Below are 22640 nucleotides of genomic sequence, written 5' to 3'. Positions count from 1 at the left end.
GTGATTCCAAGCTAACAGATCTGAATAAGCATAGGCATCTTATTTAGAGAATAGCACACACCAAACTCCCAAGTGATACAACAAAAAAGCCGAATGGCTTTGTACTTATTACATAGGGGACATCTGTAATGGGAAACGTTCCACAAAGAAACTGCAGGCTCACTGACATTTCACTCAGGCCTAAACAATCAACAGTCCTTTCCACAGTTAAGTATGAGAGCCCCTGAGACAACCCTACCATCTTATCTTCCTAAAGGCAGTCATATAACTGGATATAATAAATCATATCCATGGGTGGGAGAAAATCACAGGGTTGTCATAATTATTATACACAAACAAGCATTGAGCACATTGTTTTTGTGGCCAGACTAACCACTGTTCCAAATGAAGAAAAGGAAACTTTAAGAAAATCAATGGCAGTGGTGGCGCATGCCTTTAATCCCATCCCTTGCAAGGCAGGGGTACGTGGAACTCTGAGTTCAAGGCCAGCCTGGCCTACAGAGGGAGTTCCAGAACAGCCAGGGCTAGACAGAAAAACCCTGTCTCGAAAGAAAGAAAGAAAGAAAGAAAGAAAGAAAGAAAGAAAGAAAGAAAGAAAGAAAGAAAGAAAGAAAGAAAGAGGGAGGGAGGGAGGGAGGGAGGGAGGGAGGGAGGGAGGGAGGGAGGGAAAGTAAAAGCTGGGCATGGTGGTGCACACCTTTAATCCCAACACTGGGGAGGCAGAGGCTGGCAGATCTCTGTGAGTTCAAGGCCAGCCTACTCTACAGAGAGAATTCCAAGACAGACAGAACATGGAATGACCCTGTTCCCCACTCAAAAGAAGGAAAATCAAGTAACAAGCAAGCCATTCCACCGAAATAGATGTAAAATCTTAAAAATCAAATTCAACAATACATAAAAAGAACCAGCTGGATTTGCTCTGGGAATACAGGAGTGGCAAAATCAGAAAGCAAAAATGATAAAATGCAAACCAGATTAGGATAAAAACTCTTAGCAGCTAGTTCCCTGACAGAAAGGAGTATCAGTCCTTTGAGATCAAGATCATGACAAGGAAGCCCATATTTCTGCTGCAGTTTAGCAGCAAACTGGAGGGTCTGTCCAGAGCAACAGAGCAAGAAAAGAAACAGAAAGTTCATTACCTGCAAAGACAAAAAGAAAGCCGAGGGTGGAAGGACCCACGAGTAATCCCAGGATCCGTGAGGCAGGAAAAGAAAGATCTCGAGTTAAGCCTGGGCTACAGAGCCAAGCCTTATCACAAGAAAATAAAGACAGGCAGGCTAGGGAGACAGCTCAGTATAAGCCATGCAAGAATGAAAGGACCCGAGTTCAAATTCCCAGGACCCCTGTATAAAAGAAGCCAGGTGCAGAGCTCCTGTGAGGAGATGGGTGAAACAGGCGCTCACCCGGAGTGCGTGGGTCAGGCAGTCTGGCTCACGACAGACAAATGACACAATGCGTCTTCTCAAGCAGGTGCAAGGGTGTCCTCTGACCTCCAGAGCATGCTATGGCACGCATGCCCCTGCATTCACGCACACCCAAAAGCATGTGCACATGCAGACAAACACATGTATATGCACATAAACAAAATTTTTAAAAATTTAAAACAGGAAAAAGGAAGGAGGAGTAAAGCCACAAACTCTACAAACTTCTAGAATTAACCAACAACTTTAGTAAGGTTGCTAGAAACATGATTAATAAACAAAAGGTAACAGCATATCTGGGTACCAGTAAAAAATACTGGAAACTATTTTTAAATGCTACTTTTTAACATCAAAACGTTTCAAATATATAGAAATAAATCTAAGCAACAATATTCATGGATTCCATATAACACTGAGAACTAACAGTACATCAATACGCAGGCTACCTAAGACTCACAGGCTGGAATATTCACTACTGCAAATATGTGACTTCCCAGACTCATCTCTGAATTCAATGTAATCCCAAGTGTGGTTCCAAGAGAGATATTTTTTTTGTATATGTGGAAATGGACAAGATGATTCAAAATGCAGAAACCTAGGAGCAACCAAAACAATCTAAAAAAATAAAACCCAAGATTTACACTTATCAGATACAAAGGCTTTTCTTAAAATCACAGCATAGGTGACAAGGTACTGTCGCTAAACCCTCTCCAAAGGGAGACAAACACTGTGTGATGGCACAGAGTCACTAGAGCTAAGGAGGGAGCCTCAATTGAGAAAATGCTTCCAGAAGATCGGACTGTAGGCAAGTCTGTAGGCATTTTCTCAGTGGCCCATGGAGGACTGTAGGTGGGGCCACCCTTGGGCGGGTGGCCTTGGGTTCTATAAGAAAGCAGGCTGAGCATCCCAAGAGGAGTAAACCAGTAGGAGGAGCAGGTCAGTAAACGGCACTCCTCCATGGGCCTCTGCATCATCTCCTCCTTCTAGGTTCCTGCCCTGACTTCCCTCAATAATGAACAGTGCTGTGGAAGTGTAAGCTGAATAAACACTTTCCTCCCCAACTTGCTTTTGGTCGTGGTGTTTCATTACAGCAATACAGACCCTAATTAGAACATGCGGTCTACCTTTCCTCCTAAGGTGCCAATGACAAACCAAGGCATGATTCTGCCAAAGTTGACTCTGGGGAAACAATGAGTTTCTTGGGATTCCTTACAGTGTGTCCTTACAGAGCACAAGGAATGGGTTACTTACAGAGTTGCAGGTGCTTCTTCCCCAGCCCAACAGGCCACCCCTGGAAAGCCTCTATCCAGCAGGCAGAGATGGAGCCTCCCCCTTTAGTTTTCCCCACAATACACTGTAGCTCTTCCACATGCAATTCAGGCAGAGTTGCAAACAACAGGGGGTAGGGAGAGGCTGACTACTCGGGTGAGCATCTGCTGGCTCTCCCCACCCCTCCAGGATGGGGTCTTACAGTCATCAGGCCCAGCTGTGATCACCCCTTTGCCAGGGGCACAGCTGACCTTTCCAAGTTGCTGGTGTGCTTGCCTAGGAGAGTCGCAACAGTGCTATTGGCACAAGGTTAAAAGACTATCCAGGTATGATGTCCAGAAGAAAAAATATATACCTGGACTCTTGATTTATGACCAAATGGATGTTTCAGGGCAGTTGAGGAGCAGCCAATAAACAGCTCTTCTTCAGTTAGACTTCCGCAAGGGAAGAATAACATCCTAGCCTTCACATATGCAGTACTCGGTCAGCTATATGATGATCCTCATGGCTTTAGAATAAGCAAAGATTTCTTAAGCAGATTCAGAAAAATTCAATTAATAAGATGAAAGATAAATTAGGCTATGAAAATGGAGTACCACGGGGCAGGGAGGTTTGATCCTGCCTCAATGGCAAGATGGGACAGACTGAGTTGACTTCCCAGGAGCGGCCTTACCCTCTCTGAGGAGCAGGTGGGGGTAGGGTGGGGGGAAGTGGAGGAGTGGGCTGAGAGCAGGGAGGGGGAACTGGAATTGGTATTAAAAATTAAATAAATAAGCCGGGCGATGGTGGTGCACGCCTTTAATCCCAGCACTCGGGAGGCAGAGGCAGATGGATCTCTGTGAGTTCGAGACCAGCCTGGTCTACAGAGCTAGTTCCACAGGACAGGCTCCAAAGCCACAGAGAAACCCTGTCTCGAAAAAAATAAACAAACAAACAAACAAACAAATAAATAAATTTTAAAAAAAGAAAATGGAGTACTTCCATCCATCAAAAGATATCATTACAGGGTCAGTTACAGAGTGGGAGAAGATTCCTGTGTCCTAGGAATAAAGAATTTGTATCTATAAACTATCAAAAAACACATACAGATTAGAAGAACAGCAACCCAAGGAAAAAATGGGCCAAAGTTTTGAACCTTATAAAAGAAGGTATCTGGGTGGCCGACAAGCCTGAGAAACGAGGTCAACACCGTGGTCATCGGGAAATGACAAAGCCTGGAAGACAAACATAGTTAGAAGCCAGGATGTGGAACCAACCCAGGTCTGGTACCCCTGGACCACCTGCTGGCAGAAGCTGAACCTCAACCACAGTCTCCGGCTCAGGTGTGTGAGCCCCATGACTCATTGATTTACCTCCAAGACACATACACATCCAAAACACAACAGAAACAGTTCCAGAAGTAGTGCTCACAGCAGCTCCAAAGAGATTAGCAGGCTACACAGCACTGACCATCAGTGGAGGCAGATCAGCTCCTGGTACCCAGCGGCCCCACAGAACCTCACAGAACAATGCTGAAACCACACACAGATGAGGACATGAAGTTTCCTTCGAAATGAAGCAAAACAAAGGCCTGTGTGAGAAACCGGAGAAGCTCCAGGCAGGGCTGGGTGGCAAGCCCAAGCCACGGGAACATGAGAGCCTAGTGACGCTGGTGACGCTGCACGGAGCTGCTTTGTGCTTCTGTGTATTACCTTGTATTCAGTGTTTCATCAAAGCTGAGGTTACAAACATACATCGTGGGACTGGGAAAATGCTCAGTAAGAAAATGCTTGCTGTACAAGCATGAGGACTTGAGTTCAGATACCCAAAAAAAGTCACTTTGCGGGATGAACCCCGCATTTCAACATGAAAGGATGATCTGTGGGTAAAGGTGCATGCTGCCAAGTCTGAGTTCCATCCCTGGGACCTGCTACCACGATCATCTTCTGACCTATATACTGAGGCCATGGCACACCAACCACATACATAATAAAGCAAGCAAAGCGCTAGCCAGGTGTGGCGAAAGTTAGTTCTGTAATCCCAGAACTGGGAGACAGAGGCAAGGGGATCCCTGAAGTTCACCAGCCGGTTTAGCCACCTGGTGAGCTCCAGCTGTAATGAGGGAACAAATGAGGTAGAGAGCAGTAAGCACGTCCTCCACACACACATGCACAGGTGCACACACAGAATACTTCAGCAACCTCATCGGCACACAGGACAGGTCTCTAGGACTCTGGAAGGTGAGTCCCCACGACGTCCGCATGCTCAAATGTATTTCCTTGACCCTGGATCATGGTCTAAAAAGGACAGAGGCAAGTTATCAGTATGTAGGGGGCAGAAACAACCTCCCTCGATTCTGACGAGGAACAGCAGACCACAGCCAGCACAATCTCATATGCTCTCAGGGAGAGGCTGGCCATGCCTGGTGTGAGGACACCTTTGCCAGTGTACTCAGTGCCAACCAAGGGACAGCAGGCTGCGATTTAAAGTAGAAACCCCTATTTCAACATGAAATTTCACAATTTTTAAATGTTAGAATCTTAAAAATAAGTGCCTAAGGAACTGAGTCACTAAGTTCAGTCGCCCTGTGCCCAACCCTGGAAGACCACATTCTCGGCGGTCACACATCCTTCAGTCAGTACTCTAAGGTGGAGCATCTCTCTCTTCAGAGGGAAATGAGTTTGCTTTGTTTGTGGTGCTGGGGATTGAACATGTGAGCTCACACGTATTAGGCAAGCACCCTACCACTGAGCAGATGCCCAGCTGGGGAGGCCCATGCTTCTCAACTGTACACAGAGCTGATACAGCAGCTCCTAGGCTAACATAAGCCTGTGTCGTTATTCAATAAACAAGGACAGTATCGAAATGACTGAAATGCGGACTGCCCTTAACCTGGGCCTCTGATTGCCTCATCTTACAATGAGGAAACATCGGGTCAGGGAGGAGATGTCCCCACGGGCTCCAGCCTGACAAGTCACTGGGAAGGATGACAGTCCTGCCCAACTTAAGCCACAGGTCACAACCCCTATGCTACATTATGGGTTGAGGGGCTCATATCTACCCAATCCTTCTCTCTGGATTTCACATTCCTCATTCTATCCCAAAGGACTGCTCCTGAGGCTCTCCAACTTGATCTCGGTTGATAAACCACCACCCCTGCTCCCTTGGGAGGCTTTTAATCACTCCCTGCAAGGGAAGAAGAGGTCTTAATCAGCCAAGGCGGGGCTAGCAGCCAGTGAATGGTTAATTAAGGCAGCCAACAGTGATGACAATGAAACCCTGGCAGCCACCCCAGGGCTAAGCCAGTGCTCTGTTCCTGGCTTCTAATTGGCACAGCAGACAACAGCAAAGCCTGTCCCCACTTCCAGGCTACAGAGGAAAGCTAAGCTGAGGCAGGTGGGGCTGAGGGCTGAGGCCCTCACAAAGGCCTCGGGGCTTTCCTAGTTATCAGAGTCAAGAAACAAGAGATTATTCTAGTCTGTGAGGCCACAGGAAGAGCTAATCTCCCTGTAAGGGAAGAGGTCAGAACTTGTGAAGGATGAGGTGAAGGAGAGGGCGAAAGTTCAGGGAGCTGGGGAGGAAGGGTCACTCCTGAGCAACACAAGTCAGTATCTCCCATGAGCTGTGGCACAACCTGCAACCACCCTCAGAGACCATGCTCTCCCTGAGTGCTAGGCATTAAGGCTCAGAGAGAGCACCCACAGGATTACAATCACCCAAATACGGCTTGCCTCTGCGGCCAGCAGCTGAGGTCACCCACTGGAAGCAATCAAGGACCCCAAGTAAAGATGGAAACAAAGAAAAAGGGGATTTAGCAAACACAGGGGACTCTGGGAAAATCTTACCAAGCAGCCCAAACACGGGCCCACACCATATGTAGGCTTAGGATGCACCCCAGGAAAGCTTCTGAGACCCCACTATAAAACACTACCGTCAACTTCTGAGGTAGGCAAGGTGGGCAAGGCATCTTGAAGAAGCTGACTGAAAGACACTGAGGTCTTTGGCCCAGATTTTCTTAGGATTAGCCCCTCCTCACCTTTTTTTATTTGTTTGGTTTGGGTTTGGTCTCACGCAGCCCACGCTGACCTCAAACTTCTTATCCTTATGCCTTCAACTCCCTAGTGCTGGGATTTTAAGTATGCACCACCATGCCTGGCTCCCTTGCTGGCTTAAAGAAGACCTGGGGGTACTAAAGACAATTGTGTGTGAAATTCAGCAGGGAAAGGAATTCACCCCAGGCACAGTCTCTTGATCCACAGAACCACATTCATTTCTGGAAATGAACTACTCATTAGATAAACAGGAATCAAAGGTTTGCTGAAGAGCTGAGAGAAAATAAAGAAGGCCTAGAACTAGGTCCTTTCACCCCAGCATGGAGGAGGCTGGGGCAGGAAGATTGAAGTTCAAGGTCAAAGACTGAAAGTCCCAAAGCAGACAGCCTCACTTGCTTGGCCAGAGACCGTATCATACCATAGCATCTGACAAGACCATGTGGACAAGGTACACAGGAGACCCTGGTCTCAAGTAGAGGGATCAGACACCCCCACCACACATGCCTGCTCTGCCTTTCTGGTGTGTGAATGGACAGTGGAAAGAAGACACATTTCTCCTCAGCAGTAATGCTTGCATTAGCATGAGGACAAGGAAGAGACACAAGAAAGGTTTCAAAAACTCTGCCTTTGAAACATGAAGAATGGAGAGATGCCCAGCCATCTCTGTATGACAATATACTTCCAAGCTCATGGCCAGAGCAGAACATTCACCTGGCAGGCTTCCTCAGCCATACAGTGGGAACAGTAAAGGCCTATGTTCTTCTAGAAAGCGGAACGAGTTAGCGTGCATCCAGTATCATCAAGGGCCAGAGTCCCACTAAGCACCAAGTGTTTCCTGTTTTCAGGGACAATATTTTACAACACTGAAATGGATAACAACACAACTCTGAGCTCTGAGACCTGGTGCTGCTGAAGTCATTTAATTACACAATGTCATGCTATCCCCACGCATCGAATTCAAACAGATTATTAATTTCCCAAACACTGCTACACCACACTGGTAGAATCAGCACTGTGGCTGTAGACAGCCAACCCCAGAGGAGATGGTGACTATTGGCTCTGGGAACCACATACAAAAGATGACTTCATTAAATTAAGGGGCTAGACAGCACTGTTTTGCCTGTTTTTCACTCTGTAAATTTCTAGGCACACAAGCACAGGCCGAGGCCCACACAAAGAGCCTGCTACGGAAAGACAGACAAGCAGCAAGGCAGAAGTGGGCATCAGGTACCTGTCTCAGTTTTGCTGGCAAAGCCCGCCGCCTGCTTGATGGCTGCTGCTGTGAGCGCTAATCCTCGGCTCCTCTTCATGCCATGCTGAAGGACAGCTTCAAACTGGGCACACAGACAGGTCACCCTGCAGGAGAAGCAGGGACTCATCAGTCTACCTGGGAAGTGACAGCAGCAGAGTGGGCTCCAGCACTGCCGTTGAGCCGCCAGGTGTGACTCCAGAAGCCACCTGGAAGCTCCAAAAGCCCCACCCGATTTTTGTTTGATTCAAGTCAGGGATGCCCCTCAGGACCAGTGCTGGAAGAACAGGAGAAAGGGTGCCAACCAGCAGGTGATGCAAAGCCACTTTAAAAACAAATCAGTCCTGTGGGAACTGCATTCAATTCACAAGTCTCAACTCTTAATTCATATCACATAGTTTACAAAGCACAAAGCGAGATGACATTTTCAGAGGCTGAATCCAGTAGCCTGCCAAACCAGAAACACTCTAATTTCATGGCCTGTTACTTACTGTCACGTGAATTCTTATTCTTGTTACTTATTATATTATATGTGATTACATCGTGAATTCCTATCTAGAGGTGACAAAATTTTCAATTAAGTTACAATTGCTGTGCATTTAATTGAATTTCTTAGTAACTGAAAAAAAAAAATGGGAGCTTCTGAGCATGCCCGTGGAGCGATGAAGTCAGGGATATCACACTGGATTCTCAGGTCCTCCCTAGGTTCTTGGGCCTCTGGTTCTTGGCCCATGCTTTCTGAGCCCTTCCATTCACAGCCAGTGATAGCGCTGATGTGCCAGGCCTTGTTCTGGGCTCTGGGAACACAAAAGGTGGGGGAAAGGTGGGACACAGTGACACACACCTTTAATCCCAGCTCTCAGGAGGCAGAGGCACTTGGAACTCTGAGTTCAAGGCCAACCTCACCAATTTAGCAAACTTCAGGTCAGACAAGGTTAGAGAGGGGGAGGAGGGAGGAGGCAGGAAAGGTTACTTACTGAGACCTGCCTCAAAACTAGATAGATAGACAGATAAACAGACAGATCGATAGACTGATTTAAGAAAAGAAAAGAGGGGCTGAATAGATGGCTCAACGGTTAAGAGCACTGGCTGCCTTTCCAGAGGACCCAGGTTCAAACACTCCCAGCACCCACATGGCAGCTCACAACTGTAACTCAGTTTGAATCAGGAATCTAACACCATCAACTAATGTGCTTAAAATTAAATAAATGTTAAAGAAAAGAATCACAACAGGGTAGGAGACACAGAAAGGGCCCTACCCCAAAGCCTTGCACTGTTCTAACTGAGGAGAAAAGTAAGGTCAGAGACCACATGAAATTGAAAAGAAATCAGACCAGGTGCCTCAGAAATTGAAAGAAATTAGACCAGGGTGGCATGGGGAATGGAAATAGGCACAGCCCGGCCAACATTCTGTAATCAGATGGCAGTAACTTTGGAGTTATTACCTCAATATGACAAAAAAAGGCAGTAATAGGCAGAGGGGCCCAGTGCAAAGACCCCCAAACACCCCCACCATCTGGCTCAGATTTGACGAACTTCAAGGATATCTGCTCCACCCGCCACCATATCCAACAGTCCCGCTCCAGGGGGCTGTCGCTATATGGGTGATGAAACATTTTCACATTTATTACCTCAGTAACTCCCCAACAATGCTAGGATCCCTGATGGGGTAGGTTTTATTTTCTCCAAATCTAACTCCCTGATAGGGTAGGTTCTATTATCTCCAGATCTAACTCCTGGCTTCTTGGATAGTCTTTCCCGGAACACCTGTAGCCAGCATGGCCTGGGCCAGTACATGCTTCCCACGTGCTCCCCAGTGCTTACAGAGCACGAGTCCCAGGATCCACCCATAATGTGACAACCCTCTTTGTGGGGCAGTTTTCATTCCTAAACATTAGCCATGTGTCTGCCACTCCTCTATGCCAAACAGGCATGCAAGTATTTGAGGGCTTCCTGAAAGCTGGGACAAACACAGAATTATCTGAAATCCACAGAAACCAAAGTCAGAGAAAGACCAGGACCCTGTCTTAGGAGAAACAACTCTAGACAGGGTAGGGGCTTCTTTGTAATTAATGGAGGCCCCTAGCTTAAAAGGAATCTCTGCAAACTCAACCATCCATTTAACAATCCCTGGCAGTTTGCGTGGCTCCAAAGCATAGGTCAGTAACTGCCTGGCCAACCCCAGATAAAACCAGGCCCCTCAGGGGAATGAAAAGCAGGCAAGCAGCAAGCCTGTGTTTGGAGGGTCCAGTTGCATCAGCAGCCCAACCTCCCAAACACACAGAGGTCACAACTACGCTAACAGCAGAAACACCCAGGTTAGTACTACTCCTATAATGACTTATCACAACGCCAAGTCAGAGACCAGTCCATGTCAACATCCTCTAGGTCCCTGTGGACCTCTCTATTTGACCTAGGCGTGTGTCTACTCGTGATCTAGTAATCAACTGTCTACACGTCCCTCCAGGAAGGCTTCCTGGGTGCTTTTACCCTGTGTTCCATTCTAAGGCATTCTTAGTAATTGGTATTGGAGTTCCATGTCTCTCCCGTTGACTGAGCGCTGCCCCCAACACTGCAGACAATGTGATCCAAATGGTCCTTCCCCTTGGGATGGAGAGCACAGGCTTGGGGCTATACAGTTCAGTGAGAGACGTACCTCAGGGGAGCTCTCATAGCCTGTAACTCAAGTTCCTAAGACCAGGGAGTCAGGGAAGGGACACCTGCACACACAGAGTCTACCCTTTAGGGAGCGTGGGCATACACAGGAGTCTACTCTTTGGGGGCGTAGGCACACACAGGAGTCTACCCTTTAGCTGGTGTGGACATACACAAGAGTCTACCCTTTAGGGGTGTGGGCATACACAGGAGTCTACCCTTTAGGGGTGTGGGCACACACAGGAGCCTACTCTTTAGGGGTGTGGGCACACACAGGAGCCTACCCTTTAGGGCATAGGCACACAGAGAAGCTCCCTGCATGACCAGGTCAGGGAAGGTTTCCACTGTTTCCTGCCCTTGCTTGTATGATGCTAATTCCTACAAGATCAAAGAAGCACCTGCTTTCGTCCATACATTTTCTTAGCTGAATCTGTATTTCCCAGAATTCCCTCTGGCAAATGTTCTTTAACTTCACTGTGAGAGGCTGACTGCCTCATTGGCATTTTATCATATCCAACTTACACTGCAAGTTGGGATGTATTAATGAGCGAGGCTCTTAATAACAGGCTCTTAGTTTTTTAAAAAAGCATCATTCAGTAATATCACCCAGGTTTGTAGGCAAACAGCTGTCAGCTAAATTTAATATGCACAAAGCTGAGCTCAATCCACCACACAAAACCAGGAAAGGTGGTTGGCGTCACTGTACATGCCATGGCACACAGCAGGAGGATCAGAAACTCAAGGTCAGCTTCAACTACATATTCAGCTGAAACCAGCATGGGCTACATGAGACTCTGTCTCAAAAAAATAGACCTGGGCATGGTGGCACAGCCCTTTAAAGCTGGCACTTGGGAGGCAGAGGCATGCAGATCCGAGTTCAAGACCAGCCTGGTCTATATAGAGAGTTCCAGGACAGCCAAGACTACACAGAAAAACCTGTCTCAAAAAATATAAAAATTAAAATTAAACAAATAAAATAAAGGCTTCCTTGCAGTGTCCTTGCTTACATTTCCATTTCTGTACAATCTGGGGAGGAGCTCGCTCCAGCTTACAGTCACAGTCCGTCACGAGAGGAGGCGGAGGCGGAGGAGCAATGCTGCTTACTAGTTTTCTCAGTCTGCTTTCTTAGAGAGCCCAGATTCGCCTGCCCAGAGGTGGCACACACAGTGGGCTTGGTCCACCCACACTGATTATTAATCAATAAAATGTCCCGCAGACCTGCCTACAGGCCAAGTTGAGGGAGGCTATTTCTCAGTTGAGGTTTCCTCTTTCCAAATGACCCTGGCATGTGTCAAATTAGCAAACGACAATAACAACAACAAAAGCAACATACTGCAGATACTCCGGAAAAGTCTGATGATGGAATAATGGAGGCAAAGACTCCATTTCTAGGCATCATCCCCAGCCCTTGAGGGCTTGTGGGAGAGAGTTTGGTTTTTCTTGAGACAAAGACTCAATCTGTTATCTGTATTGGAATTCACTTTGCTAGCTTCAAACTCATGGCATTTTCCCTGCCTCAACTCTCAAGTGCAGAAGTTGCAGACATTAGCCACCATTCCTAGCTTCTGGGGGTGGAGGCGGAGGAGGTGGTGGAGGTTGAGGTGGTGGTAGAGGAGGAGGCAGTGGAGGTGAAAGCGATGGAGGTGGTGGCGATGGAGGCTGTGGTGGAGGAGGTGGTAGAGGAGGTGGTGGTGATGGTGATGGTTCTAAGAATCAAACTAGAACCTCAAGCATGCTAGGCAGAAACTCTACCATTGACCAACATCTCAGCCCCACACAGAGACCCTTTCGAGAAAACCAAATGCAACCTCAAAACTGAACAAGATTGACCCTGTTTGTAAAGCACCAATGTTAACTGGAACAGAGTCAATAGCATCCCTAAAATCAACTAATGAAAGCACTGGCTAGCATAGAGGTAAGATGAAGTCAGTTTGCTACCCTTGCTCAAACCAGGGCAGGACATGATGACCATTTGAAAAGGGCCATGTCATACATGTATGAATTAAGTCTGTGAGAGGTTCATGCCCTTTCCCCATGAACTTCATTAGCAAACACACACAAACACACACTAGACTACAATCTATATGAGATAAAGATTGAATAATAAAAATGGTATTATTTACACTACTGGAAAGGTAGTCCTAAATACTTAGCACTAAAGGAAGCAGCTAAACAAATGGCAGTGTATCTGTTCAGCCCTGAAAACATGCACAGGAGCAGCTGAGCAGATGGGCAGGTGGGGCAGTGAAAAGACAGCAGGGCTGAGACGATACACTGAGTGCATGCCTCACCGTGCCGGCACTGCACTCCAGCTCTGAGATGATACACTGAGTGCATGCCTCACCGTGCCGGCACTGCACTCCAGCTCTGAGATGATACACTGAGTGCATGCCTCACCGTGCCGGCACTGCACTCCAGCTCTGAGATGATACACTGAGTGCATGCCTCACCGTGCCGGCACTGCACTCCAGCTCTGAGACCAGCTCTGAGACAATACACTGAGTGCATGCCTCACCGTGCCGGCACTGCACTCCAGCTCTGAGTAAAACCACCCAGCGAAATGATGACTAGCTGGGTTCTTGCCTTCACATTTTCCTGTATTCACTCATTCTCCGAGGCACTGAAAAATGCCAGAATACCACTATTCAATCATAAAGACTGAACAAGCTTTGAAGGCAGAAATAAGGGGGAATAACTATGTAGGGAGCTTGAGCATTTTGTTTTAATTTTTTTAGATCTCTTATTTTTATGTGTAAAGAAGTTTTGCCAGCATGTATGACTGTACCATGCTGGTGCCTGGTGCCCACAGATGTCAGCAGAGGAGCATCAGATCGCCTGGAATTGGAATTAGATGGTTGTGAAGCACCATGTGGGTGCCAGAAACTGAACCCAGATCCTCTGCAAGAACAGTACTCTTAGCCACTGAGCCATTTCTCCAGCCCCTGCTTTATTTTTTAAGGCTCTTACACCAGTCATGGCAGCACACACCTTCAATCCCAGTGCTCAGGAGGTAGAGGCAGGCAGATTTCTCTGAGTTCAAGGACAGCCTGGTCTACATGGAGAGCTCTAGAACAGTCAAAAAAAATCGGGGGAGAACAGGCTCCTTCTAGGTAGCCCAGGCTGACTTCAAACTCACTATGTAACGAAGGCCAGCTTCAAGTCTCAGCAACCTCCTCCCCAGCCTCTTGACTGCTATGATCTATCATGCTCAGCTTGAAAATGTTTTTTAAGCTTTATTTTAAAATGTCAAATTAAAACAAGCAAATATACAGAGAGAGAGAGTAGCATGTTTCAGGCCAGTAGATGGCTCAGTGGGAAAAGGACCTGCACCCAAGCTTGACAACTTGAGTTCAATTCTAAGGATTCAAATGGAGGAAAGAATAAACTCCCCAAAATTGTCTGCTAACTTCCACACATATATCCATATAGAAAATAAATATGCAAAAAATGCTTATAAAACAAAACACTGCAATAAAAGACATCAAAAGTTATTTTATTGCAGTTTAATTACTTTGTGTACATGCATACCCACACATGCCACAGCACACATGCAGAAGACAGGGGACAACTTGTGGGATTTGGTTCTCCCCTTCCACCATGTGAGGCCCAAGGACCACACTCGGATCATGAGGCATAGTAGCAAGTGCCTGTACCTGATGGTCCATCTTGATGGCCCAAAAGTTACTATTTTGAGTACAGAAAAACGGATATACTGGCTACTTTCATGTCAACTTGACACAAGAGTCATTTGGAAGAGACTCCAAGTTGAAAAAATGCACCTGTGTGTTTGTGCCTGTATGTGCTCATGTATGTGTGTGTGTACAAGTGTGTGCTTGTATATGTGTGTATGTGCATGTATATATATATATATATATATATATATATATATATATATATATTGTGTGTGTGTGTGTGTGTGTGTGTGAGAGAGAGAGAGAGAGAGAGAGAGAGAGAGAGAGAGAGAGAGAGAGAGAGTGGTTTATGTGCCATCTAGAGGCCAGAGGTCAACCTTGGTTGCCATTCTTTGGGAACTATCCACCTTGCATTTGAGACAGGGTCTTCCACTAAAACTGGAACTCACGGATTCTGCTAGGTTAGCTGGCAGGCAGACTCCAGGGGTCCTGCAGTGTGTCTCCCAGAACTGGGATCACAGGCATGCGCTACTATGCCCAGCTTTGTGCACTGACGACCAGAACTCAGGTCCCCATGTGTGTACAGCAAGCATTTCACAGACTGAGCTGATCCCCAGCTACCACATTAGTTTTCTTAACGCCCTTCCCAACAGCTTTACAGCATGACCAGAAGAGAGAGTACTTTTGGAATTCCACCTCCAGCAAACCTCTGGAGAAATATAGAAGATGGGGTTGGGAATATGGCTCAGTTGCAGAATGCTTGTCGAGTATGCTCAAAGCCCTGGGTTCCATCTTCAGCACCACCTAAACTGCATGGTGGTGTAGGCCTGTAATCACAGCACTCAGGAGGTAAAGGCAGGACGGTCATCCTTAGCTCCACAGGGAGTCCAAGGCAAGTCCAGACTGTAAGATGCTCTTTGCAATAAGTTACCAAATAATAAATAATACGGTTACTAAAAGAGCTTGCGTCGTTCCTGTCTTAGCTTCTTTTCTGACGCTATGATAAGGGAGAAAGGGCTGGACTTACCGTGCAGTACGGAGGGAAGCATGGCGACGCGAACTGCAGGCAGCTGCAGAGACCACAGCGGTACTCACTTTGTGCACATTATGTTCCCATACACTAAATCCGGTTACAGCTCCCTTCACCTACTCTTCACTACCACTCCCTCTCTGTCCCTCACAAGAACGGTCTTCCAAGACACGACAACCAACATAACAAAATAAAATATAATAAGATGACGCATAAACCATCACATCGCAGCTGGACAAGGCATCCCAACAGAAAGAAGAAAACCCAAGAGCACAGGACCCACTCGTTCCCACACTCAGGAGTCACATAAAAAGACTATGCCAAAAGCTATAAAATATATGCAGAAAACCTGGTACAGACCCATATAGGCCCCATGCTTGCTGTTCAGTCTCTGAGTTCATGTGCACCTTGCTCAGCTGATTTAGTGTGTCTAGTTCTCCTGGTGCCCTCCAGCCCCTCTAGCTCTTAGACTCTTTCTGCTCCTCTTCCTTAGAGCTCTCTGAGATCTGAGAGGGATTTATGGAGACCTCCATTTAGAGGTATGTGTTCTAAGGACTCTCTTTCCACATGCCTGCCTGTGGTCTCTGCATCTGTCCCTGTCTGCTGCAAGAGGAAGCTTCTCTGATGATGACAGAATAATGCACTGGTCTGAGTGCAGCTGAACATCATTAGAAGTCATCTTATTAGCTGGGTGGTAATAAAACACACCTTTAATCCCAGCACTCAGGAGGCAGAGACAGGGGGATGTCTGTGAGTTTGAGATCAATCTGGTCTACAGAGGTATTTCCACAACAGCCAGGTTCTGTGGGACAATGATGATCTTGTATCCTGTAAAGATTTATCAGTTGTATTGCTTTAATAAGGCACTGATTGGCCAGTAGCCAGGCAGGAAGTAGAGGTGGGGTAATGAAAACAGGAGAATTCTGGGAAGAGAAAAGGGTCTGTCTGCAGTCATCACCCAGATGCTGAGGAAGCAAGATAAGAATGCCTCGCTGATAAAAGGTACCAAGCCACGTGGCTAACAAAGATAAGAATTATGGGCTAATATGAGTTATGAGTTGATAAAAAGCCTGAGCTAATAGGCCAACCAGTTTATAATTAATGTAGACCTATGTGTGTTTCTTTGGGACTGAATGATTGCAGGACCGGGCAGGACAAAAACCTCCGTCAACAGTCAGGGCTAACCAGAAAAATCATGTGTCAAATACACACATACACACAGGTAGACGAGAGAGAGAGAGAGAGAGAGAGAGAGAGAGAGAGAGAGAGAGAGAGAGAGAGAGAGAGAGAGAGAGCCATTTTATTGATTTTTTTTTTTTATTTTTCGAAACTGTAGCTTTGGAGCCTGTCCTGGAACTAGCTCTTGTAGACCAGGCTGGCCTTGAACTCACAGAGATCTGCCTGCCTCTACCTCCCAAGTACTGGGATTAAAAGCGTAAACCACCACTATCTGGCTATACTTTTTTTTATTTTTTTTGGGGGGGGGGTTTTCAAGACAGGGTTTCTCTGCAGCTTTAGAGCCTGTTCTGGAGCTAGCTCTTGTAGACCAGGCTGGTCTCGAACTCACAGAGATCCGCCTGCCTCTGCCTCCCGAGTGCTGGGATTAAAGGTATACTTTTTTTTAAAGACAAGTAGTGTTTGGTTTTACTGTAGGTCTCTGGGCTATCTATTTCACAGTTCTTGGTCACCCAAACAATGTCAAGGATGGGTTCTACCTGTCAAGTGGAGCATTACAACAAATCAGACATTGGTTGGCTACTCCCAGAAGTCCTGTGCCACCACTGTCCTAGGCAATGTCATGGAGGCAGGACAAATTGTAGGTACAGAGTTTTGTGACTGAGCTGGTGTTTCTGTTTCTCTTTCCCATACTGAAGAGACTAGACACAGGAGTGAAGCCTCCATGCAGGCATCAGCTCGGCTTCTCCATGTGGAATAGCTGTGTGGGTATTGGCCTAGGCAATGGGGCCCCACTGTCAATTTGTGGAGAACAACTCACTGTCTTAGCAACATCCTTGGTCATCTGGGGATTTCCGCGGGACTCTCTTGGCCAACCACCCAACTGAACACAACGCAGTATTTATACTTGAAGACTCATTTGGTGACAAGAGATGGCCAGTTGGGACTCCATATCCCCCATTATTAGAACACTTGATTAAGATTGCTTTCATATAGTTTATGAAATTTCCACTACACTGACTTAGATTTCCATAACATCGCTCAAATACCCTCAATGATGCTTACTGATATGCCCCCATGGCTTGCTCAAATTGCTTCTTTATGTAACCCTGCTGTGGGACAACGGTCTTTTATCCTGCTACTTGTATTTTAATAAAACACTGATTGGCCAGTAGCCAGGCAGGAAGTAGAGGCAGGACAACCAGAATGGGAGAATTCTGGGAAGAGGAAAGAGCCAGTCTGAAGTTGTCACCCAGCCACCAAGGAAGATGAGAATGCCTCACTGAAAAAAGTACCAAGCCATGTAGCCAACATAGACAAAAATAATGTGCCAATTTAAGATGTAAGAATTAGTTAATAAGAAGCCTGAGCAAATAGGCCAACCAGTTTATAATTAATGTAGACCTCTGTGTGTTTCTTTGGGAGCTGAATGGCTGAGGGACCAGGTGGGTCAGAAACCTCTGTCAACATAACCCAGCACCACCTGCCCAGGGATGGCACTGACCACAGGGGCTGGTCCTTTTCCATTAGTCATCAATCAAGGAAATATCCCACAGACTTGGCTCTGAGGGAGGCATTCTCTCAACTGAGGTTCCCTCTTCCCAGATAACCCTACCTTGTGTTAAATTGACAGAAAGTCCACCAGCACACTTTTCCAGGACAGCAGAGAGATACGTACAACACGCAAGTCCGTAAGTCCATGCACTTTACCCTTTCCTTGTACCTTCATATTGAATGTTACCTCTGCCCAGGCACAACCTGTAGCCCCTCCACCCACCCATTTGCCCACTAATGCTACAGTCACCTCTGTACCATCTAATTATAGGTCACTGTGATTGTCACCACAATTTACATGTCCAAACTCAACTCAGTGTTCTGAAGGCAAACACAGAACAGTGCCCTCCAACACCCCCTCAGCAGCAGGATACCTAGAGTCCTCTGACTTTTAATTAACTACCCAAAAATGCAGGTGTGCCCCGGCATAAAGCAAAAATGTAGGCTGGGCATGGTGGCACACACCTTTAATCCCAGAACTCAGGAGGCAGAGGCAAGTGGATCTCTGTGAGTTCGAGATGAGCCAGTCTACACAGCAAAAACGTTGAATCCATTAAGTTCTTACTATTTTCTTACTAAGTGTGCCCAGCAAACGCCACTAGAGATAAGCATCACCCTAGTCCATGGGAGTGAGCCAATTATCATCCTCTGGTGTGTCTATCACAGGAGAGGCTTGGAGAGACAAATGCAGCCCAAAATTACACACCCAGTTGTCAGTAACTTGTGCCCACGGTAGGCCTGAAGGTGTGTAGACTCCAGAGACCAGGCTGCAGGCTAGTTGCCTCTCATTGTCACCAAATAAACATGAGGAGTCTAGAAGGGTGAGGCTGGCATGCTGTCCACTGTGCTCCTTCTCAGCAACCCTCATTTAAACTCTAGACAAATGTTTATTTAAATTTAGATATGACTAGTTCCAGGACAGGCTCTAGAAACTACGGGGAAACCCTGTCTCGAAAAACCAAAAAAAAAAAAAAAAAAAAAAAAAAAAAAAAAAAAAAAAAAAATTTAGATATGAAAATGTTCTCAGATTTCTTAAATATCCAAGAGTTCTACATCTGCTAAAAATACTCTTTTTCCAGGAAGGAATCAACTCATAGCCGAGTATGCTAGTACATGCTTGTTTTGCTAGCACAGGGAGAAGGAGGTAAGAGGCCACCTGTTCAAGATTAGCCTGGGTTACACAGTGATACCAGGCTACCTTCGGCTGAGGATGTAGAACACCTACATAACACATGTAAGGTCTTGGATTGCATTCCCAGTACCATATGTACAAAATATTCTTTTCTAATCTGGTTAATAAACAAAAAGATACAGGGCTGGTGGCTTACCCCTGTAGTAGAATACCTGTACAGCAAGTGTGAGACTCTTGGTTCTATTGTCAATGTAAAGTAAAAAATAAAAATTAAAAACCTATGTGGGGAAAGTGTCAAATCCAATGAACCAAACCCAGAAGTTTTCCCAGGCCACTAAGAATATGGCATCCAGTTAACACCTTTGACTAAAGAGAGGCTGGTGGGAAGCATGTGACACACTAAAGATAAAAGTCACATGACGAATACAGAGGCATTTAAAATGGGAAAATGCAACCAGATAGTGGGGGCACACACCTTTAATCTGGCACTCAGAAAGCAGAGGCCAACCCAGCCTATAATTCCCAAAGGGGGAGGGTTCCCCAGATGTGGTGTGAAATGAGCATTCCTCCATGGCGGGTACTCCTCACAGTGAACAAGGCCCATGAAATGCTAAGGCCTTATGAGGTAAGCCAGGCGAGAGCCCAAGTAGAAAAAGAAGACCTTACTCCTAACTGGACCCTGAGTGCTTACTTACTCGGGAAGTCAGTCCAGGGCATCCCAGAGCTTACTACAGCCTGGCTATATCACTCCTTATATACAGGCCTTATGAGGTAAGCCAGGCGAGAGCCCAAGTAGAAAAAGAAGACCTTACTCCTAACTGGACCCTGAGTGCTTACTTACTCGGGAAGTCAGTCCAGGGCATCCCAGAGCTTACTACAGCCTGGCTATATCACTCCTGATGAGTGACTAATCCTCAGCGTCAACGTGACTAGATTTAGAATCACATGGAAGCACACCTCTAGGTGTGCCTGTGAAAAGTAGTCTAGAGGGAAGACCCATCCTGGTCATGCACAGCCCCATGGTCCCAGAGTAAACCAAAAGAGAGAGAGAGCTGAGCAGCAGCATTCCCCTTCCCAGGTCCCAGACGACAGACAGGTGGTGGGGTCCATGGTCACAGGTGACCTCCTGCTGTTCTGAAGCCTCAGACCTTGAAGCTGCCAGGAGGGAGAAAAGGAGAGGCTACACTGTGTGAAGTAGCGCTCAAAACAGCAGGCAGGCCAAACGCAGACCAGCTAGCAGCTGCAAGACTGCTGTCTCACCATGACAGCCAACATTCCCTCTGGAGGGAAAGGGGGCTCCTGCAGTCGGGCAAGCTTGCAATGATGCCAGAACTCAAGAAACCTTAGGCAACAGGACCTAGTTGGAGAATAATGGTCACTGGGGCATTGTCCCTTCTCAGGAGCCCTTTCTGCTTCCCTGATGCAGGACGAGCTTGCACCATCATGCACCAGACACAGTGACTGGGGACTATTACCTCCAAAGCCACAAGTCACCGTGTTTCCTCTTTTTAGGATACTTCCCTTGGAAAGCCTATCACAGGAACCAAAATGCTGACAAACACACTATCTGGGCACCATCATTAGCCCCTCTAGAAAAGGCACAATGTTACTAGTTTAGGCTGTCCTAAAGATGCAATGTCAACACAGCACCAAGCAATAGTCATTGATGACTAGTACTATCAATACCTAGCCACAGCCAACAGCCAGAGCAGCCGGAATCAACTTTTTCTTCTTCTTTTTTTGAAGTGTATGTGTATGTCTATGTGTACATACCTTTATGCATGGTACCCACAGAGGCCAGGAGAGGACATCAGATCCCCTGGTACTGAAGTTATAGGCAGTTGTGAGTCACCTGACATAGACGTTGGGAATCAAACTTGGGTCCTCTGCAAAAACAGTAAATGCTCTAACCTGCTGAGCCATCTCTCCAGCCCAGGAACTTTTTAAAATCTACTATTCAACAGAATTTCTTTTAAAAAAATGTTTACTGTGTGTGTTTGTGTGTGTGTGTGTGTGTGTGTGTGTGTGTGTGTGTGTAGGTGGGCATATCATAGCAAGCATGTTGAAGTCAGAGGACAATAGAGAGAGTTTGTTCTCTTTCATCTCTGGGTAGTATCTGGGATCAAATTCAGGTCATAAGGTGCGACAGCCAGAGACATCTTGCCAGCACAAACATTAAAATCTTACCTAAGAAAAGGTGCAGCTGGGCCAGGCGATGGTGGCGCACGCCTTTAATCCCAGCACTCGGGAGGCAGAGGCAGGCAGATCTCTGAGTTCGAGGCCAGCCTGGTCTACAAGAGCTAGCTCCAGGACAGGCTCTAGAAACTACAGGGAAACCCTGTCTCGAAAAAACCAAAAAAAAAGAAAAAAGAAAAGGTGCAGCTGTTATGAAGAAACACATTCATCTGACATTATGTGGTGATATTTTGTTTGTGCTTTAACAAATAAAGCTTGCCTGAAGATCAAAGTGTGGAGCTAGCCACACGAGTTAGCCATAGAGACCAGGTAGTGGTCACCTTTAATCCCAACACTCGGGAGACAGAGGCAGACAGATCTCTGTGAATTCGAGGCCGCCCTGGGCTACATGAGATTGAATCAGTCTAAAAGAGAAACAGAAACAAGCGGTGGAGAAGGGAAATGATATGGCTGGGCAGAGAGAATATACGGCAGAAGGAGACAGGAGCTCAGGATCCAGTCTGAAGTTTCGCAGAGAAGGCATTCAGTCTGAGGATTCCTAGAGACAGGATACCCCATTCATTCTGATGATTTTGTGGAGTAAGAACTAGGAGCTGGTTGCTCTGCTTCTCTGATCTTTCAGCTTTCACCCCTTAATATCTGACTCAGGGTTTTTATTATTAAGACCAAGTATAAATCGCACTACCGAGGACAGATACCTCTTGGAAAATAAACAGCACAATGATGAAGGAAAGTGAACACACATACACTACACACACAATGCACACAGACCTGAGTGTGTGCACACTATACACACTGTGCACACGCATGTGCACTGCACAGAAACACGCACATGCACACATACTGCACACATATGCACATATATACACAAATAAATTACACAGACAAACACTGCGCACATGTGCTCGTACTGCACACTCACATGCACACACGCACACTGCACAGAAACACACACATGCACAGACATTGTACACACACACTACACAAAGTCATGCTGGTCAGGCTAGGGTGAGTACTTCTTAATTAACACTGCATCCCAGTGCAGGAACAGAAACACCTCCTGAACAGAAGATCTGCATTCATAAGACTCGCCAGTTTATAGCTGTTCTCTTTACTCTTATTTGTGTTTTGAGACAGAGCCTCAACATAATTGCTATCTACACAAAATAACCTTAAATTGATAATCCTCCTGCCTCCACTTCCCACATGCTGGAATTACAGGCAGGGACCACCACACTCAGATTTCCTGTTATTCTTTTGAAGGTGAAATTTACTGAAAATGCAAATTCTCAGTT

General features: G+C 46.4%; 1 protein-coding gene across 2 annotated transcripts in view; it reads right to left on the bottom strand.

Annotated features, from left to right (window-relative positions):
* Snx29 (sorting nexin 29) overlaps positions 1 to 22640 on the bottom strand; it is a 428110-nt gene that overhangs the window by 384914 nt on the left and 20556 nt on the right. For both annotated transcript variants that reach the window (XR_005285098.1, XM_038327322.1), the window contains exon 4: positions 7953 to 8077. Coding sequence is in view for 1 of the 2 variants with exons in the window: in XM_038327322.1 (XP_038183250.1) it covers positions 7953 to 8077 (125 nt within the window). In the remaining variant the exon portion in view is untranslated. The remainder of the gene's footprint in view (positions 1 to 7952; positions 8078 to 22640) is intronic.

Source organism: Arvicola amphibius, chromosome 4 (genome assembly GCF_903992535.2).
Source record: "Arvicola amphibius chromosome 4, mArvAmp1.2, whole genome shotgun sequence".
Classification (NCBI taxonomy): Eukaryota; Metazoa; Chordata; class Mammalia; order Rodentia; family Cricetidae; genus Arvicola; species Arvicola amphibius.
Note: the sequence above shows the minus strand (reverse complement) of the source record. Positions and strands in the feature narration are given on the sequence as shown.